The sequence below is a fragment of the Athene noctua genome, chromosome 6 (genome assembly GCF_965140245.1).
Source record: "Athene noctua chromosome 6, bAthNoc1.hap1.1, whole genome shotgun sequence".
Classification (NCBI taxonomy): domain Eukaryota; kingdom Metazoa; phylum Chordata; class Aves; order Strigiformes; family Strigidae; genus Athene; species Athene noctua.
In genome coordinates this window covers 4,133,352-4,154,524 of record NC_134042.1, presented here as the reverse complement: position 1 = coordinate 4,154,524, position 21,173 = coordinate 4,133,352, and the positions used below count along the sequence as shown (strand labels likewise).

At 38.3% G+C, this 21,173-nt stretch overlaps 1 protein-coding gene across 1 annotated transcript in view; it reads right to left on the bottom strand.

Annotated features, from left to right (window-relative positions):
• The window catches only part of CD44 (CD44 molecule (IN blood group)), a 58,257-nt gene that overhangs the window by 7,594 nt on the left and 29,490 nt on the right, over positions 1-21,173 (bottom strand). The window contains exon 7 of the mRNA XM_074909067.1: positions 989-1,111. Within this exon, the coding sequence (XP_074765168.1) occupies positions 989-1,111 (123 nt within the window). The remainder of the gene's footprint in view (positions 1-988; positions 1,112-21,173) is intronic.

Genomic DNA, 21,173 nt, shown 5'->3' with positions numbered 1-21,173 from the left:
CTACATTTCACTCCGGTGAAACAGGGTCAATAAGAAGAAGTCTGAGGAATATTCCATTTGCTCTTAACATTTTTAGTAAAGGAGATTTCACAACCTTTCCAGTAGCCTATTCTTTACACTGTACATTATAGACAGATCCTCTCCTAAGAGCCAACGCCTTTATTTTGTTCGTTTGAAACAATTCTCCCTTGTTTAACTAGTCTCCTATGTTTCATTTGAAACAAATTACTACTTCTAGTTAGTGAATGTTTAATGGTAGTTCACTCCATGGTGAAAAACTGATAAGTATTCTGTTTTGTAGCATACTCTTCTCATATCTCCCTTCAGTTTTCTCTGAAAATGATGAGTTCTTCAAAAGGTGCTTCAAAGATTACATTTCCAAAATTTTCATTGTGCTCTTTGTTTTTTGTTTGTTTGTTTGTTTGTTTGTTTGTTTTTTCTATGTAATTAATACAATGCCTTGAACTGAACACAGAGATTCAGCTCTGGACTTGATAGGCCTAAGTAGAGTGAGATAATTACTTTCTCTCTTTTAAAAATTACTTTATTGTTAATATGTACAAGAATATATTTGCATTCTTTTGTAATTGTACCATGTTGGCTTTTTTCTATTCTGTTATAATCTGCAAACCCTGTTCTGCAACATTTGTCTCAGCTATTGTTTTCACTGAACATTCTCATGAGGATGATATCTTGCATATATATATCTGTACTGAATTTTGTCTGATTTAATATCAATTTATAAAGGTTATTTGGATCTTAACCTCATTCTCCAAATGCGTGTTTTCTCTCATCTTGAAAATTGCTGGAAAATTGTATGAGTTACAATATGCTCCATTTTTTAGACTATTAGTGAAAATGCTGAATGTTACCTGATTCAGAACAAAGCCTGAACAACTGTACTTGACGTACATTTTCATTCTTTACTTCAGTTCATATTAACACAACTCTGTGCTTAAATTGTTAAAACATGACTTCAAAAACCTACCTGGTACCTGGGCCGACCTTGGTTGTGAACCTATTTTTGTTGTTGAAGTTTCTCCAGGGAAAGTAGTGGATTCATAATGTCCCTCGTGTGGTCCTTGATTACCATATACACTGGAGGAAGATCCTAAAGAACAAAACTATCCATTAGGCCAAATATTGTTAGAGAATATTTAACATTGAGGTACAAAGTCTATGGCTTCCACAATTAAAAAAACATATTCTAGAAAGTGCATGCTGAGGTCATCAAGAAGTATTTATATTTAAAAATATCACATAGACTATAATCATCATACTCATCTGAACCATGACTAGTTTTAGTCTTTTGAATAACAAAATTCATGGTTTTCCCCTCTTGTCTCTCTCATAGGTTTCAGATATAGATTATGTATTATGCTATACTTTCATGAACCGAAATGCAACTGTAATTGCCTAGAAATTTTCTGGAGAAAATGTAAAGACATGCGAAAGTTGGCAATTTTTGAAGAGGTCTTTGTCATACAAGTCAAACACTTTCTCTGTTCCATGGAGAAGGGAGAGTGAGAAAAGATGAGAGAGAGAAAAATAATTTTACTTTTTTATTTAAACCTGAAGTGGCCAACATGGAGAAATTTTGAAGTTTTTAATTATCTACACAGGATAAAATTGAATTTCTAAACCCCTAATGTTTTCATAAAATAGAAGGATAGTTCTCTAGATGGTTCTAAATTTGATAACTTAGAGGTGCATCACCTTGTCTTTTTTAATAAGTTCTACAATTTGATTCTAAAATGGTATTAGATCTTAAATCAAAATACATACTTTCAGTCTCAATTATTTGCTATGCTGGCCATACCACTTGAAGTTTTATGTGATTACATTTCTGTCCCATGCTGTTACCGTATGGGTATTCCAAGTCTAAAATTATCAGCAGACCATAGATACAGTGTTTTCATTTGGGACCACTACTTCATAATCAGTATAAAAGAGATATTACAGATCTCCACCTCTCTGAGTTCTTCCAGACTCTAACAGAGCAAATTAAGTCCTTACTCTAATCAGCTGTAAAGTTAGTTTTCTTTAACACACAAAACTCATTTCTAGCCAGCATTTCTGATCTCATTTCCAAATAGCAGCTGGCAAATACAAAACTGAGAAACACATTTTTTCCCTCTGTTAAGCTTCGCCAGCAAGTAGTTCAAAAATCTTCCATATGTTTTCATTATTTTTATTAACAAGAAACTTTCTGACCAGTGAGTTCGTTTGTGCTACATCACCACTAATTCAGCAGCTAAGGGTCCTGATCTAGCCTCCAAGAAAGCTGATCAAGAGGAACATGCTCGCTTCTCCACCCCACATTTCAGCAGATTTTTTTTTTAGGTGCTTTATATCATCCTTGAGAAATGCCAGAGATTTTCCAACACAAAGCCCCTTATAAAGGCACTCAGATATTTATTACAATCTGTGTGCATAGAGAACTGCTACATTCTCCCTTCCCCTCCCCTGAGCACTGACGAGAAGCAACGGACTCAGTCATGTCCCCTGCTGTTCTGGCTTTGGGAGGTGCTTGCAAGTCGAAAGTGCTCTACATTTCATTTTGATGACATACTAGATATTTTTTCTTTTCGGCAGTTATTTTTTGGGTTCCTTCAGTGGACTCATTTGTATTTCCATGGACACTTGGACAACATATTATGTCAGATCACAGCTTAAACATTGCTCTAGAGAAAAAACAAATTAAAGAAGGACTATAGTACATCAAGCCGTTAATTTGTTTGGAGAAAGCCTTTAACTATAGTCTATCAATATATAAATGAATCTTTTCCATTCCATCACAGATATATGGGCAATGTTTGAAATGAATGAACCCTTCAATAAATAAAAACTTTTAATGATGATGGTTGTCCAAGTAATTGTCTTCTACTGTGTTTTTAAAAAGCACCAAGAGAAGATAAATGAAATAAGAAAGAGTTTTGGGAGTATGAACTTATGAACCTTTTCCAGGGCACTGACAACACAAAGATTTAACACAGACATTCACCTTGAAAATGATCTTCAAACCAGTTCTTACAGGTTTTATATGCTCAAAACAGAAAGGTATCAAATATGTTTCCATAGTGTGTAATGCTTGCACATAAAATTAAGGAGGCAGCTTGGATTAAATTAATAGGGTAACAGAAGTCAAGAAATTTTTTTGTTGTAGTAGAAAACCATTATTAAAAATAGATTTATCTTTCTAATAAAATTATATCAAATAGATATTTTGGATTTACATTGCTGTGCTTATGTCAAAGTACTATAACTCAGGCAATTTTGATATGGTTGAATTCAGTGGGTTTATATAAAATCCTGAAGAAAAAAAAAAAAAAAAAAAAAAGGTAGGCTACATTCTACCTGACAAAATATGAATTATAAAAATATAGGTACACAATCTTGCTTATGTGCAAAGAATGTCCACAGAGCATTGGCCAAAATCTACCCTGGGATGGTTCCACTAACTTTCAAGAAAGTGCATTAAAACAGTATTCGATTTAATGTGCATGAGAAGTAGCATTTGGAAAAAACCTTACTGTTAGGATAATTATCTGTATGGAAATTGCATTTGGGAATAAGGAAAAGTCCCTTCACTTCCCGTACTATTAACATGTGACCACACACACAAAAAACAAAAGGCTATGTGTACTGCAGTAAGTAAACACTGTTACTGTTAACTGCACTAAGTCTATCAGAAGAATAACCTATAACACAAAAGTTGTTCACAAATGAAACGTCAGTTACAGCTCAGTAAAATACCTAAAATTAATCAACGGGCAAGACACCAACAGCAAATAGACCTAGGAAAAAAGGTTTCATAGAGAATTACCTTTCTTTTGATACATATTCAAATAACGTAGGGAATATGGATGGCAGAAAAAAGTGACAGATGTTTAAGAGTTACGTAACTATAATTTGGGCTCAGCAAAAAAGAAAGGCAAAATGCTATCAGGAAGGTAAGGGGTTGATGAGAAAGTTTACACTTGTTCACTATAATAGTTGTGTTAACACAAACAGGTAACAGAAGAAAAGATTATTTGAAAACCACATTTTCAACCTTTAGCAAACGTCCTCTGCTTTGCACAGAGATTTCCCTTAACGACACCTTGTAAGCGGGTTATATACAATAACAAAAACCAAAGAGGAAAACATAATATAACAATAATTTACTATTATGGTTGGTAGTCATATATTTGGACAGTTGCCATTGTCCAGAATAATAACTGACTGATGGATAAATGAAAATGCTTGTAATTTGTATTTCTTACTAGTGGGAAGAGGGGTCTGCAATTGGTTAAGGTGGTCTTCTGTATCTGGAAAAACTCGAGGTATCCAATTCACATGGGAACCTTCTGTGGTGGCTGTTTTTTCACTTTCACTTCCAGGAGGGGTGCCAGCTGCCAGTGGCTCCTTGGTTGCTGTCTCTTGGTTAACATCATCCAAGGACTCTGTGGCTGCCACGACGGTGGCATGGTCAGCTTTGAAAGTGAGCGGTCACAAAACCACCACCCACATTATTTCCCTTTTTCCTGCACCACAGCAAGCCAGAAAGCACGTCCATCTTCCTCATTCAAAGCACAGAAGGAGAGAAGACATGAAGGCCTCCCCTTCTTCTTCCACACTGTCACTTGGCTTCTGAGAGACCCTTAAGCGCCACATGCATGCCCACCGTGTTGGAGGGAGACCTTGGCTGCATACACAGATCCCAGTGACAGATGGAGAGGGAAGACCTTCAGAAGAAGAGACCACAGCAGCAACAGCCTGACCCTGTAGCTCAGGAGTGAGCGGCCATACTGCAGCCAGGTCCTGCCTGGCAGCTCACCAGTGAAGAGGAGTAATGAACTGAAGGCAGAATTTATGGGACGTAAGTCTTCTACGACTGCCCTGCCCTCACCACTGGGACAGCTCTCCCCGGAGCTGCTGCTGCTGCTGCTGAGTCACAGAAGCAAGCCACCTCATTAACCCACCAGAGCACCTCCCCTGCACCAACCGTGGTGCCAAAGCATATCAAGCCTAAGCCCCACTGATGCGCAGGAAAGGAACATGGGGCTGGGGATTCAGAACCACCAAAGTGTGTGTCCTGCAGAACAGTGAGGAGGCCACCAAGAAACTTTCATCAGTCAAGGACAGAAACCACCAGGTGTACCAGCAAGGGGTCCCTTATGCCTTGTCCAGGAGGTAATTCTATCAACAGCACAGATCCCGCCACAGATTATTGCACTGCAAGTCCACACCGAGAATGTAGAACCCCAGGATGAGAAAGACAGGGAAAGGACTCGATTTCAGGAGAAGCAATGCCTCATTTCACACCGGGTGTGAGAAATGAGCATGATCCATCGTGCTTACTGGTACCCGTCAGAGGAGAGTCATCACCAGCTTTGTTGGTACTGGCTGTGGCCCCATGGAGGACGTCATGGCCAGGGGCGTCTGTGGGATGCGTGATGCCTTCAGTGCCCTGTCCTGGTTCATTATCTGAGGGCAGAGGTGGCTGGGTTGGGTCTTCGTGGTGGGCACCATCAGGAGAGGCAACAGCTGTTACCATGACGGGAGGTGCCCACACTTCCTGGGTTACATCTTCTTGTTTCAGAACATCAGTGGAGGCTGTGACTGTTGTGATAATGGCTAAGTTATGTTCAAAGTTGTTTACAAAGCCTTACCTTACGTAGTTTTTCCTCTATTTTATTTAACATGCTCTACCTTTTTCTTTAATAGCCAATGTACAATATAAGGTGAAAAAAACCCAAACCCAAGAAAACAAGATCTTGCGCATATATCAAATCTTTCTGGTCTATCTTTTCCTAACACACTGATTACTTCAATGCACAATGAAATTTAGGAAATGAATAAGCAACTATTAAAGCACTTAAAGACTTTCCAAAGAGTAAGTAGCTGTCACTTAGAAGTGACTATTTGAGACTGACAATACCATCAGATTAAGAAATGCCTTTTTAAGTTTATTTAAGCATCTCTCTTTTTCCATGAGGTGATCATAAGAATGTGTGCTGGTCTCTCACTAGAAGAATTTCAAATTAATTCAAATTCAAATAGAAAATTAAGTAATGAAATATTTAATGAAAAACCTTCACACATCATTCTGGCACTGCTAAGACTGCTGCTGATGCAAAAGAGTAAGAATTTTAGAAAAGCATTTTAAGAATTAGGCATAGCTTAACTAAATGCACTTTCAGAATTTCCAAGTAATCCAAAATATTAAATGAACAGTAAATGTTACTATTCAAAATTACAACACTGAAAGTTAACATCTCTAAGCAAAATGAGAAACCAAAAAATGCATTTCTAAGCAACACTAGCTTAAAGTGTTAGTTTTGAAAATACCTAGTAATCAGTATTTAGAAAGGAGAAAAATATTATTTTCAAAATAAAATGAATGTAAGAATTCTGTTGTTACATAGGAGTAAGATTAGAATGACTTGACTGAAAACAATTGAATAAATTGTGAAATTGCACTTGGGTTTTCATATTTGCAATTAATCTGTCAAAACACATAAGGCTTAACAGGTTAATGACAATGGACTGTGAAGCTTTATAGGATCTCTTCCATATTTAGAAAACAAGAGTAAGGAATAGAGAAAATAACTAGTTTATTCCACACAATCTTTAGCTTTCATAGCTCTTTGGAAAATCCTAAATGTTGCAGATTAAATAATCCTGTTGAGAACGGATTTTGAAGAAGAAAGGGGAAAGCATAAATGTGAATTTTTTCTTAGGATCTTTTTTTTTTTTTTTTTTAGAAAATGCAAGAAAGATGCAAAAGTTCCAAAGCACTATGATCTTATAAATATCCATTATTAAATAATAAAAATATTAGAATAGAAAAGCAATATTTTGATGGGGGATTATTCTAACTGGATAACATCAGGAGTTTAGGAATCAAAGCTAGAGCTTTGCCGAGCTACATGAACAAGCTGCAGTAAGTTATTTCAGTTTACAGAATTAGGAAACTCAGTGGCAACATCAAGGCCAGGACCGATTAGGCATCAAAACATGTTTTTAGTCTGTGATTCATTTATACCACCTGCCACCCCCTCAAAGAAATTGCTTTCTCAGCATCACCTTCTACTAAAAATAAACCTGAGAAAAGCTGGGAGACATAAGAAACAGGGGACCCAGGGAAAAAATATCCTTAACACATAGCAATTCTTGTTGGGATGTTACATGCAAGGAAGTCATAAAAACATTTGCACTGCAAGTCCACACCGAGAATGTAGAACCCCAGGATGAGAAAGACAGGGAAAGGACTCGATTTCAGGAGAAGCAATGCCTCATTTCACACCGGGTGTGAGAAATGAGCATGATCCATCGTGCTTACTGGTACCCGTCAGAGGAGAGTCATCACCAGCTTTGTTGGTACTGGCTGTGGCCCCATGGAGGACGTCATGGCCAGGGGCGTCTGTGGGATGCGTGATGCCTTCAGTGCCCTGTCCTGGTTCATTATCTGAGGGCAGAGGTGGCTGGGTTGGGTCTTCGTGGTGGGCACCATCAGGAGAGGCAACAGCTGTTACCATGACGATGATTTAATCAGCTGTGAATTACATATGTGTGCTGCCACGCCCCTCCCATCCCCACCACCTTCAAGTCTCCTGTTCACTTTTAACCCCTGCTACCCTGTTATCACCACAAAGGGGAAGAGAGGGCGACCCTCTGTCCTTCCATACATCATCACTGCTCTCTCAATATATTGATAACATATTTTCATGCACTAATGTCATCCACTTTTTTTTCTTAATCCAAAAGTTTCTCAGGAACAGTGGACACAGGGAAACAACATAGAGACAATAGTCAGGAGAATTCCCAGGCCTGCATCCCAGGCTGACCACAGATGATCAGCTGTAGGGACACTGTCAAATGCTGCTACATTGTGTTTTACATTACAGATATTAGTACTGACAGTAAAGAACTCTTTCTACGGGCATTGATTCTCCTTTGTTTCACAAGATTCTGCAAATGGTGAAAGGTTAGAGAAAATGTTTGCAATCTGTATTTCTTACTAGTGGGAAGAGGGGTCTGCAATTGGTTAAGGTGGTCTTCTGTATCTGGAAAAACTCGAGGTATCCAATTCACATGGGAACCTTCTGTGGTGGCTGTTTTTTCACTTTCACTTCCAGGAGGGGTGCCAGCTGCCAGTGGCTCCTTGGTTGCTGTCTCTTGGTTAACATCATCCAAGGACTCTGTGGCTGCCACGACGGTGGCATGGTCAGCTTTGAAAGTGAGCGGTCACAAAACCACCACCCACATTATTTCCCTTTTTCCTGCACCACAGCAAGCCAGAAAGCACGTCCATCTTCCTCATTCAAAGCACAGAAGGAGAGAAGACATGAAGGCCTCCCCTTCTTCTTCCACACTGTCACTTGGCTTCTGAGAGACCCTTAAGCGCCACATGCATGCCCACCGTGTTGGAGGGAGACCTTGGCTGCATACACAGATCCCAGTGACAGATGGAGAGGGAAGACCTTCAGAAGAAGAGACCACAGCAGCAACAGCCTGACCCTGTAGCTCAGGAGTGAGCGGCCATACTGCAGCCAGGTCCTGCCTGGCAGCTCACCAGTGAAGAGGAGTAATGAACTGAAGGCAGAATTTATGGGACGTAAGTCTTCTACGACTGCCCTGCCCTCACCACTGGGACAGCTCTCCCCGGAGCTGCTGCTGCTGCTGCTGAGTCACAGAAGCAAGCCACCTCATTAACCCACCAGAGCACCTCCCCTGCACCAACCGTGGTGCCAAAGCATATCAAGCCTAAGCCCCACTGATGCGCAGGAAAGGAACATGGGGCTGGGGATTCAGAACCACCAAAGTGTGTGTCCTGCAGAACAGTGAGGAGGCCACCAAGAAACTTTCATCAGTCAAGGACAGAAACCACCAGGTGTACCAGCAAGGGGTCCCTTATGCCTTGTCCAGGAGGTAATTCTATCAACAGCACAGATCCCGCCACAGATTATTGCACTGCAAGTCCACACCGAGAATGTAGAACCCCAGGATGAGAAAGACAGGGAAAGGACTCGATTTCAGGAGAAGCAATGCCTCATTTCACACCGGGTGTGAGAAATGAGCATGATCCATCGTGCTTACTGGTACCCGTCAGAGGAGAGTCATCACCAGCTTTGTTGGTACTGGCTGTGGCCCCATGGAGGACGTCATGGCCAGGGGCGTCTGTGGGATGCGTGATGCCTTCAGTGCCCTGTCCTGGTTCATTATCTGAGGGCAGAGGTGGCTGGGTTGGGTCTTCGTGGTGGGCACCATCAGGAGAGGCAACAGCTGTTACCATGACGATGATTTAATCAGCTGTGAATTACATACGTGTGCTGCCACACCCCTCCCATCCCCACCACCTTCAAGTCTCCTGTTCACTTTTAACCCCTGCTACCCTGTTATCACCACAAAGGGGAAGAGAGGGCGACCCTCTGTCCTTCCATACATCATCACTGCTCTCTCAATATATTGATAACATATTTTCATGTGCTAATGTCATCCATTTTTTTTCCTTAATCCAAAAGTTCCTCAGGGAAAATGGACACATGGAAAGGACATAGCTGTATAATAATCATTCTGTTTAATTTGAAGTCGTTGTAAGACTAGATTTCCTCTCAGAATCAGCGTCAAAGTTAGGCATTACTCATAGATTTTACCTTTAAGAATTACTCTGTTACAGGTGGTTTAGTGAACCCACCATTCACCTTGTTCTACTCTTCCTTATATGCAGAGTACAATTTGTGGTTTTATTCTAATTGGATCATAAACAATAAAAGGAAACGGTCTTTGCTATTTATTTTCATTGTTATCAGCTTTCCAGCTTCATAACCTAAGCTCTTCTGCTTTTTCAGAATAGCCGGCTAATTCTGTATAATGGCAGGAGCAATAAGACAGAAGAGATACCATCAGAGGAACACACAGCAACTATATGAGAAATTTAAATACTTGTCACAAACTCAAAAATAGGTTCTGAGCATTGTCTGTTTAAAAAAGGATTGCATTTCCTCTCATTTTGCTAGTAAGTCAATGTGTTTCTCGTGTTTTTAGAACATTATTTTAATGTTATAAATGGCATGTGCTGTATGAGACTGCATTATGATGTTGTGTCATGCCAGTTTTGTAAATTCCTTTCTTTCCTCATTCTATGAAACAGAAGGATAAATGTTTGGATAAAATATATTAAAAGAACACTCCTTCCTCAGATGAATATTCACAAATTAAAAGCACTGTTGATCTACAAATATACATAAGGATGAATTTAACTTTTTTGTAAAGACAATTTGGCAACACCAAATAATATGACTTATGTAATGAGCTGGATGCAATTCCACAGTCATGCTTCACCAAGGAACAAAAAGCACTAAAAGTGGTGCTGGTAAGTAAAAAATAAATGTTTTATACAGAGCTAACATTTAAACCTTCTATCTCACCACCGTGCAGACAGTGTTCAGAGAAAATTAATCACTCTGTAATTTATTTGATTATGTTAAAAAGATCATTAAATTACTCCTCTCTACAAGTTCATGCAATATCTTTCCAAGACTGACCATCTTAGAGACAGAAATGGTAAAATATCCATAATCGACATTATTACTAATACCTGTAGTGGAAGACTCTTTTTCATGATTATTCTCTCTGGAAGGGATCATTCTATCCATTATAGCAGGTTGTGTAGCATAATCCTCTCCCTTGTCCCAACCTGGATACACCAATGGGTCTTGCGCTGAGTCATTCTGTTTGGCCCCATGGTTGGAGGCCATAGCTGTTATGGTGATGGTGAAGCAATTATGAACTCAGTATATAAAGATCCATTTCTCATATTATTCTCCTCTTCGGTTCTTGTCTCTATGACAGGCCTTGCTCACAAGTCTACTACATTTAATGGCAAAGAGAAGTAAAGCAGATTTGCTTCTCATTCTGGCTTATGTTTAGAAAAGCTGCCTACTGTCCCAATAGGACCAACTCCTTCCTTAAACTGAGCATATGCTTTTCAGAATCAACGTACCTTATTGGTTTTCAAGATTAGTTCCCTGAATTATACTGTTGACTTTGTATTGGCTGAATATTAAACCAATATCCACTGAGGCAGAATTAAGAACAGCAAAGGCAGAAATAACTGCAAGAATATGACCCATCAGTAAGATTTTAATCACAGCATTTTAGTGTACTGACTATATCCAAGTTCTTCCTCTCAGAATTTCACTCTTTTATTAGTTGTAGTGTCTCCAGGAAAATAGATGAGGATCTCTGACAGAGGGGAAAGCTAGCACATGCTGCAGATTTGTGAGTGGTGCACACAGTAAAGAAGACAGCATTTATCTGGAGAATATTTGATATTGCAGTTATTTAGAAAAATATGATATTGTTGCTATCAACCAATCTGTAGCTTTTATTAGACAGTCACAGCCAAAGAGTATCCAAATCTTATAAGTAGCATAAACCTCATTAACCATCCCTACCCAATCAAACAAACCTGAGAAAATTGCCACAGCATGTTAAAATTTTAACTGTAACTACGCCAAATCATGTTGCGATAGTAGTATAGTATTTATATATATCAGTAATACATCATACTGTACCACCAGATTTTTAAAGGATGTTGATGAAACACCTGGGGTTGATATCTTAAAGGATTGTTGTCTCAGGCACTGCTGAAGCAGTGAGCTACACAAAACTTTTGCCAGTAGGATTACATTTAAGTGAAAGAATGGATGCATAGCGTCTCAAATAATGTTTATGATATGCTTGTCTTCAGTGGCCCGTATTTGAAAATATGCAAGAGTAGATGATGACTGTGTTAAATTCAGTGTTGGCAGTGCTTAGTACAGCACATCAGTCATTAACTAATAAACTTAGCACACTCACAGGAGCAGAAATTAATATATGTCAATCTTCAGTTACTAGCTTTATAGTATAATGTGATTTTTAATAATTATATTATAAATGATATATTATATATTATAAATGTGATTATAATGTGTTTCAAATGCTTCAACCGGTGGAAGAGAGAAGACTCCCTTTTATTCTATAGTATGCTCTGTTTTCTTCCCTTCATCACCAGTATCACCTTGTTATAGTTCAAAAGTGGGGTGACTAGATATGTGAGATTAAAATTTTTAGATATAATTGCCATATTAACAAAAACTGAAGAAAAAACCCACGTCCAATAATGACTCGCGACAAGGGAGTGAACACAGCTCCCAAATATGTGAAAAATACAACAGACATTATTATTTTTTCATTTAAACATTCACTTTTTCCTACAGATATTACCCTAATAGATAGCCTGTTAAAACCTTGTGACTGCCATGACACAGAACACAATACATAGGAGACAGTTACGAAATTAATCTGCTATAGGTGTTCACATGCAATTGAAGTAGGAGAGAAAAAAAATCCTCAGGAACAGGTCTGAAGAATCGAATAATTAAAAAAAAAACACAAACAAACAAAAACAAACAAACAAACAAAACAAAACCAAAAAACCCAAAACCAAAACCAAAAGACTCAAAACCAAAGCATCAGAATTGCTCAGGTTTATTTGCAGAACTTCTGTTATGGCCTCAGAATGTAAAATTGTTAGTAAAAAACTCCTAAAACAAAATCTTTAGTAAACCCTGATAATTTACTAAAATGTGTCCTGTAATATTACCTGTTTGAGAAGTTTCCTTTTCAATATAATTTCCACCTGCAACAGTAAATTCATGCTGTTCAGTACTCCCAGTGGTATTTGCAGGATTTTGTTCTTGACTGATCCACCCAGAATGAACACTGTGTAATAATGGATGTTGGGTTGCTCCTTGACGTTTTTCATTTTCACTTGTAACTAGTGTTGATAAGATGATGATCGAATCAATAATAATCAAAATACCTAACAGCAGTCATATTATTCTCATCTTCATGGTCTACAGAACAAGGGTGCTTGGCTTTTGTGTTTTGGCTTTTTCTTTTCATTGTTGCATTTGATGTGAAATGAAATTTGAAAGAAAACCAAAGTCGTCTGCAAGCCCCATCACACAGAAGCCTCACAAGGGTCAAAAGAAGATTTAAGTGTGCTAGAAAGTATCCCAATGACCAATGGCAGAGAAAAGCTATAGGAGAAGCAGTGGAAGAACGCGTCGAAACAACAGCTTGCACCTCTAGTTCATATTTATTAATACTAAATTGTTTAGTCTGTGTATTCTGGGTTTTTAAAAGTGAAAAAGATGATGAATTTTCTAAGTTGATGTCTGAATTACAGAACTACAAGTCTGGCTCTAAGGAAACTGCCATTTCTTCTGGGGCTGGGTAGATGAGATAAGTAGGTTTATATACTCAAAGCTGAAAAGCATACTTGTTTTGAACTCAGTAATAATTAAAGCTCTTACTGATAAATTCATTGCTCCCTCTTTAATTTGCTGTTGTTTACATAGCAGAAGATGCAATCAGAAATCACCTGAAGTACCACCACCAAAAGAGGTTTTCTAATGAACATTAAAAGGCTTAGAAAAGATACACCAGGAAAAAAAAAAAAAAAGAGTACTTATAGTACTAAGATGAGCATTAGTACTCAGATTGAATTATATATGCCTTGGGTATCAAGTGATAAGTGATATATCTAAGGCAAACCAAAGGTCCCGAATCAGAGCATGCAAAGAATGAGCTGGATCTGTTACACAGGCCGTAAGTCACCAGCTAGAGAAACCTATTTCCCAAAAAGATCGAAACTGAAGGAATATTTATCTTCACATTCAGGCAATGAAATGTTCGTAAAGAGGGTACTCATGCAAATTTAATTAATTATTTTTGCAATTAAACCAAATACATAGAGATTATCTTGTTTAAAAAAAAAAAAAGTTAGAATTAACTAATGTATGAATACAACCGATCGATCTAACAATACTTCAGTACTAAAAGGAAGTTATCACAAAAATTATTTCTGGATCATTATAGCACCTGTTCTGATGCCCAGTGTATAAATTTTCACTGTTCAAAACAATCTCAGAACCAGAAAGACAAGTATCTAGCTATTGGAGCCAGATCATATAAATCTGAAGAAGTACCACAGGATGTAAAGAATGTTTGTTTTTACAGTGGGATAAGAAGGTTTCCCACAAGTCCTAATGAAAAGTTGTTTTTTTTTTAGTACAAGCTAATTTTATGCAATTGCAAGGCTGGCTCCCAATCCAGCTGTATATAGCTGTGCCTCTAGCTATCCAGTTTTGCACCTCTCCTTAACAGGGTCAAGCTGTGCATTATAGCCAAAACATCCTGAAAATGAAGCTCATATCCAGCTATGCTTTTCAAAAAATTGTAACTGGAAGCTATTTAGGTACACAGCAAAAAGAGCTGGAGAATGCACTCTGTAAGCCTTTGCCTAAAGAGGTTTTTAGGCTTGAAGAACATGAGCACACTTTCAGTATCTCAGCTGGCTACTGGGCACTAACACTGGATATAGCATATTATCCTTTGTAGCACAGTTTCATGTATTTAAATCACTAACTCCCTTTTTTTGTCTTTTGTCTTCAGATTTTACAACAGAAATTCTCAAGTGGAAAATAGGGATTTTTTTTTCCTCACCAAGGCGGGTCATCAAATGTTACAATCTGGTTAGTTTTATTACACTACCGAGAGTGCAAGTTTAAAAATCCCAGAGACGTGAGGAAAAGGGGCAAGTAATGAAGATTAGATGCAAGAGATGGTCTTGGAATGACAGATAAATGTTATAGATGCCACCTCTGAGGGCTCTAGTACAAATAATATAAAGGTATTATACTGAGCTGAGGTTAATGGTATGGGAATTACAACCAGCTGCACCATAACAGTGTTATGCTTCACTGAATTATGTCACAAATCTGAATATTATCTGAAATGCTAATTGATTTACCCCTGCTAGCAGAGCTAGGATACTGCTCCTCTTCATCTGTATAGGCAGGGTTCCAATGATCTTGTGTGGGGTTCCAGTGATCTTGTGTCGGGTTCCAATGATCTTGTGTGGACATTTTCCAAAGTGTTTCATGTTGCGACTCTACAGCTGCTAGGACAATGCAGGATTCAATGCTGACCATGCTCTACATCTACCACTATTACTCTACTGTTAGTGTGTGCCATAAATGTAATGGAAAATGGAAATTAACGCATAGTTTAACTGTAGTCTCTCTACTTTTCTTATTAAAACCCTTTACATGAAACCAGCCATTCTTTTCTTTGCATCAGACAGAGGCAAATTTTCCCAAGAAGAATGGGGAAGACAAGAAATAGTAGAATAATGTATAGCAGAAGTAGTGCAAAACCATTACAGCAGTTATAGACATTTAAACTCAAGTTTGAAGAATAATGCTGGAACTAGAGAATATGGTAGATGGCTGAATCGATGTAAAACATGCTTGCTAAGTACTCAAGAAGTACTCAGCTGCAAGTTAGAATATCCACCACTGAGCTCAAAAGCTACAGTCAGCAAAAAAATGAAAGCACCCTGACAGCCACCAGGAAGCCAATATTAGTCAAGAAAGTTATAATACAATTGAACAGATAACATAAAACTTCCACAAGAGTCTATGATCAGAGACTGCGACCTTTTTCACCCATGGAGCATGCAGACATCACTAGGCAATAGAAAGTAGTTGGAATGCAATACACCATGTGGAATAAGTCACCAATGCAGTTTCAAAGATAAATAAATTAATACCAGAAATACCCAAAATTCATGCAAAAAAAAATAAAAATCCCAAAGCAAGATGACTTGCTCATTTGTATTTTCTTCTAAAAATGAAGACCACTGCTGAAGAAAAAACAAATACTTCACTATCTTCAGAAAAAAAAGCAAGCTTGTAAACAGTGATTTATAAACATTACTGAGTAAATAAGTGTACAGACAAAAGACACATTAAGATGTGCTCAAATTGAATTAAATTAAATTAAATTACAAACCAGCAATGATTATTATCCTTGTACAATTAAGAGTGTTAGAGTATATTAATTAATGGCAAAATCTATACTGAAAAAAAACCCAGGGCTGGGGCCATCCCCTGGTCATAAGACCAAGCAGCAGACTATGCTTCAGTGACACACAGCATTGATCCTCATATGTAGTGGCTTTATGGTTTTGAGACATAATTATTTTAGTTATGGACAGCTCTTTAGTTAAAACAGAGCTATGAGATGATCACTGCGGGACTATTCATATCAGGAAAATAAGGCTATGTATTAAAATATCTGAGCTGTGGTATTGAGTCATGCCCAAATTTCTGAGGTAACAAAACAAATGAGATGATGTTAGAAAGGTGCATGGGAGGAGTGTGGGAGGTAGCAAATATGAGACTGTTTGGTTGACATTTCCCAATGAACAGGACACTTGGGGTTTGGCCTCCCCGAATTGTGCCTGAACATGTTCCACAGACAGGAAGTCTTATTGTATAGGTGCAGATTATGAATAACAGGAATTGGAATATTTTACTACTGTTTTCCAAAAATAGAAAAAATTAGAAAAATAGATAAGAATTTTTTTCTTGGAAAATAATGGGTGAATGCATGCATTCAAAGAGGCATGAAACAAAGAAGTTAATTTTAACTAGTGAAAGATCATATATTCATTCTTATCAGTATGGACCTCATATAATCTTTCCAGTCACAAAAGAGATATTATGAAGGAATAGTTGATGAGAAGAATGTCCAATTTTCACACAATATATGTGTAGCAAAGGAGGAGGACAGGAAAAAGAAGAAAGAAACCATCCAAAGAGAAAGGAAGTTCCTTACTAGTACTTGGAGCATACTCGTCCTTGGCCACACTCCTGTCCCATCCTGGAAACACTGTTGGGTAAATTGTCTCCTCTGAAGAGTCTTCGTCATCTGAACCATTGCCACTTGAGGTCACATCTGCTGTGATGATGTTAAATCTGCCATGAAGCCCTAAACCACAAGGTCTTCTGCTGACAGCACTTATGCTTGCTTGTCTCCCCTCATGCAGCCTTACAATCACAGAGGAGAGCGTACAGCATCGTGCTTCCCACGATCCATATCCCCGCCTGGTTCTTCCACCCACAAGGAATTCATCACTCTGCCATGGCCCTGCGGAAGGTGCCCCAGTGTGGCTCTTGGCTACATTTCAGTGCCCCGTGTATGCTCGCGCCACTAACCATACTCTGTCCTCTTCTAGCAGAGTGACCATAGTGTACTGGCTTGAAAACTTGTTCCTCCTTTCTCCCACACATCCTTCTCATTGGAATAGTCTACTTCTAAATTGCCTCCAAACAGGAAAAAAGAAAACCTCAAATACACCCTTTATAAAATGACTCACATACTCATCTTTTCAGACACAGAATACCTCCACAGTACATGAACAATATGGACAACTGTGCTATCACTGCCAGATGTACAGTCGGTAAGAGATAGCCCAGTACTTTGCTTTTCCCACTTCAAACACATGGTAACAAAAAGCAGTGACATATATCACACATTCAACCCCCCTCCACTTAATGCTTCTGAAGCTTGTTGCCCTGGTGCTCTGCTTATTCAGCCCCTAACCAAAGCACCCTCTTAGCACAAAAGTCTTTACCCTTGGTTGCTTGTGTGGGTTCTCGCGTCATCTCTCCAGGATTTGACCACCACCAGTGCTTTGAGAACGGATTCCACCAAGCTTGGGTGGTGGATTCCTTCAGGTTGTCATGATGAGGCCCTGGAGCTGTCAGGACATGGTTCATGCAACCAAGATCTTGTTATTATTTCTTGAGAAGAACTTTTCTCCAGCAAAGTCAAGTCTGCTAGGACCAGCTCCCTGAGCATGCTCATGCCACTGAGATGGATGTGAGTGCAAGCCGAATGTATGAACCTGTGGTATCATTACATTCATTCAACAGCAAAAATCACCAATGCTTTTAGTGTAAGTGAAGTTTGAAATGTTCTACTAAAGTATAAGATTGTGTTACCAGCTCTGAAAGTCCAGTAAAGTCAATGAATTCTTCACAGCATTTTTAGGTACAACGGGTTAAATTATGTACAAGTGAAATACGTCCCGATATTTTGACAAAAAGCATTTGAAGTTAATAGAAGCATGCACACCATAGAATTGAAATCCCTCAAGCAAGCCAGTTGATAGTTTAACCTTCCTGTCTGTGAAGTTACTCATCAATGAACTGAGAAGCAGTTTGCAAAGAGAGCTGCACTTGAAGTCATACACATATTCACCAAAAGAAAGGAAAATCTACTTCAAAATGTTTATCTGGAAATATTTTTATTTTGGCAATTCCTCACAAGCGGTATTTTTATCAGCATTTAGACCATCTTCTGTATCTTGAAGATGAAGAAAATATATCATGTAGTCTTTTTCATTCGGGAAAAAATCTTTCAATGATTAATTTAGAGAAATACCTTGAAGACTAACATCAGAGACACTAGCTTTGCTCAATTTTTGTGCAATATATGAAAGCATTGGAAAATGCAATACCTAGGAATTAAAGCTCTAACGCTCAAACAGGTTAAACTGATGTTGTTCAGTCTGAAGTAGTTATGTTTTGCTTATCTGTAAACAGCAAAGTGTACAAAGCGCATGGACTTAAACTCAGAACTGCACTTTTCAAGGTGTAGCTATTTTGGCAACAACACCTAAAAAAATTTGCCTTTCTTAGAAGCGGTCCTTGACTGAATAAATAATGTTTTTTCTCACAGTCACTAATTGCTCCCTGAATTTAGTACTACTAGTACTATTCTGACACTAGTGTCAGAAAATGGGAAACCTGAACATCCAAACTCTGATCTCTGAGCGACAGAAAACCCAGGTGGCCTCAGATTTGGAGCTTTGGGATGGAACTGCGAACAAAATTATAATGCCACAAAATTGGTTAACAAGAAAATAACTGAATGATTAGTTCAGTAATTGCCATCCGACTTGCTGTAATCACAGCAAAATTCTCACCTCTACCTGTTTTCCACAACAAGCCTTAGAAGCTCATTTTCTTAAGTGATGAATATGTATTCATGGCTCCCTTTCACAGACAAAATACTGATGCAGAGGCTTTCCTGGCAGATCAGCCAAAGTATGAACAGAAGACTTTTTTCATTGATGAGATATTTTTCAGGGAATGTTCCAAACCAAATAAAAGGAAAAACCACCAGAGCATAAAAATGTATATTATATATGAATGAACAAATCAGTTGCAGTTATTGTTTGGGTAACAAGCTCTGATAACTTAAGGAAGTACCTCACTGATCAGCAACAGAATTTTATGACATCTGATCCATGGCACATCTACAGATGAATCATAACTTGTTAATAACGAAGAGGAAAACCTGTTTCAGTCAAGAGGGAAAGTCAGTGGCAAAGTGCTGGCAGGTATTAATCTGGACTGTGAACATGACGGAGAACATCACGAATAACGTCCAAAGATGTAGCAATAATAAAAGGGGATCACCTGAAGAAAAAGGAGCTGTGGCAACTGCTCACTTCAGACCCACGGTGAAGAAATGTTTGGATCAAGTTATACACCTTTTCACCAAACTTTAAGTTTACAAATGGTGTCTAGTACAGATAGAGAGCCACTGGCTTTGTTTCTCACTTTTATGCGCTATTGAATGAAATAGATATATTTTTAGCCCTCTATCTGAAGTATACGCCGAATAGTTTTCTTTACTTATTTCTTAATTTTCTACTTCTTCTGTCTGTGGGATTTTACACTGGGAAATTAAATTGTGTCTGGGATATTCCAATAAGCCTGCACTGTTGCACAATGTAGATAGCAGACATTGGGGCATGGGTTTATCTTTTCTGTTTGTTCTCCATGTAGCTTTCTCCTATGCTACGGAATACTTGATGACTTCTCATGGAGATGCATATCTTATACTTAATTTCAGAAAACAGTGTTATATTACTCATTCATTTGTAATGCAGTAAAATTAAATGAAATGGGTCTGTTTGGCTTTAAATTGATGTTGCTGAGTAATAGCTAAAGCTATCAGAAAAGCCCAGATGTGGTACCTTCATAATCTTTTCATCCAGAGAACCAATCTATCAACCCTAAACCAATAAGCAATCATGTCAATGTTATCACTTCTGTGATAAACATCTATCAGTATTGACATCTTTCAATCCATATCTCTTTAGTTATTTTGATCTTTTACAATCTTAAATGCCTCTAGTTTTCCCTTTGTAAAATAGTCATGCCCGTGAGAGAGAATTGTTAGCAACAGGAAGGGACATATGTATTTAGGATCAAGACATTTGATAATCAAGTAGGAAAAGGCAAACCGAAAGCTTTCCCACATAGAAACAATGCACAGGTTTTTGCAATGGGTACAGAAACATCTGTACAAGGAAACGCTAAGTCACGCACACATATAAAAGCAAATAAATATGAAGGAAAAATCACCACCAGTCAATGAGACAAACTCCCCACAGTTAACAGGTGGGAGTTCCCCCCCACTCTCCCCACCTTACAGACAATATCTTGTAGCAAAACCTTTCATTTGAAACAAGCACCAGGAAATTTTCTACTTGCTTTCCAGGTCTGGGGGAAAATCAACCTGATATTTCTTTTTTCCATCTACATATTTATAAGGTGTAACTAACCTTCACATCCTCTGAGACAAGGTGCTTGGTTGAATGATTTGTTTTTTAGTAAAACTTTTGCTGTGTAACTTACACAATCATTCTTGCTCTATCATGACTTCTAAATACAGGACAATGCCTCCAAGTCACATAGAACATTTGACCATCTATCAGCAGCCAATAAACAATTAAGCAAATTCTTTACTATCATGGGCTTCCACAGAGGGGAAAAAAGTCAGCAGGAAGTAACTTTCATTTCTGTCCGTTCAATCTTTACCACAACATGCCTCTGTAGATGTCCTCTGTGTAATTAAAATGTTCTCCATTTACACACACTTTATTTTCTGGGCAAAGACCTTAATCACTCTAAACTTAAGAACTAGAGTTAACGTATGTACATTTCCACTTCAAAACGTGTAAGATGACTTGAAAAGTTTTTTGTTTACTGTAGATGCTGCGCACTACATATTTGATAAAAAGTCACAAGTAGTTTTTCCCGCTCAGTACAGCTATTTAAAGACAAAGCAGAGAAAATGGCTACTGTTCTTTTGAACCCTCAGATCCTGTGGAGCCTCCACAGGCCCCGATTTTTTCTCATGCATATTGCCAACAACAAGGACGAAATTAATTTTAGCAGTGCACAAGTGGCTTGGCAGTTGGAACTGCC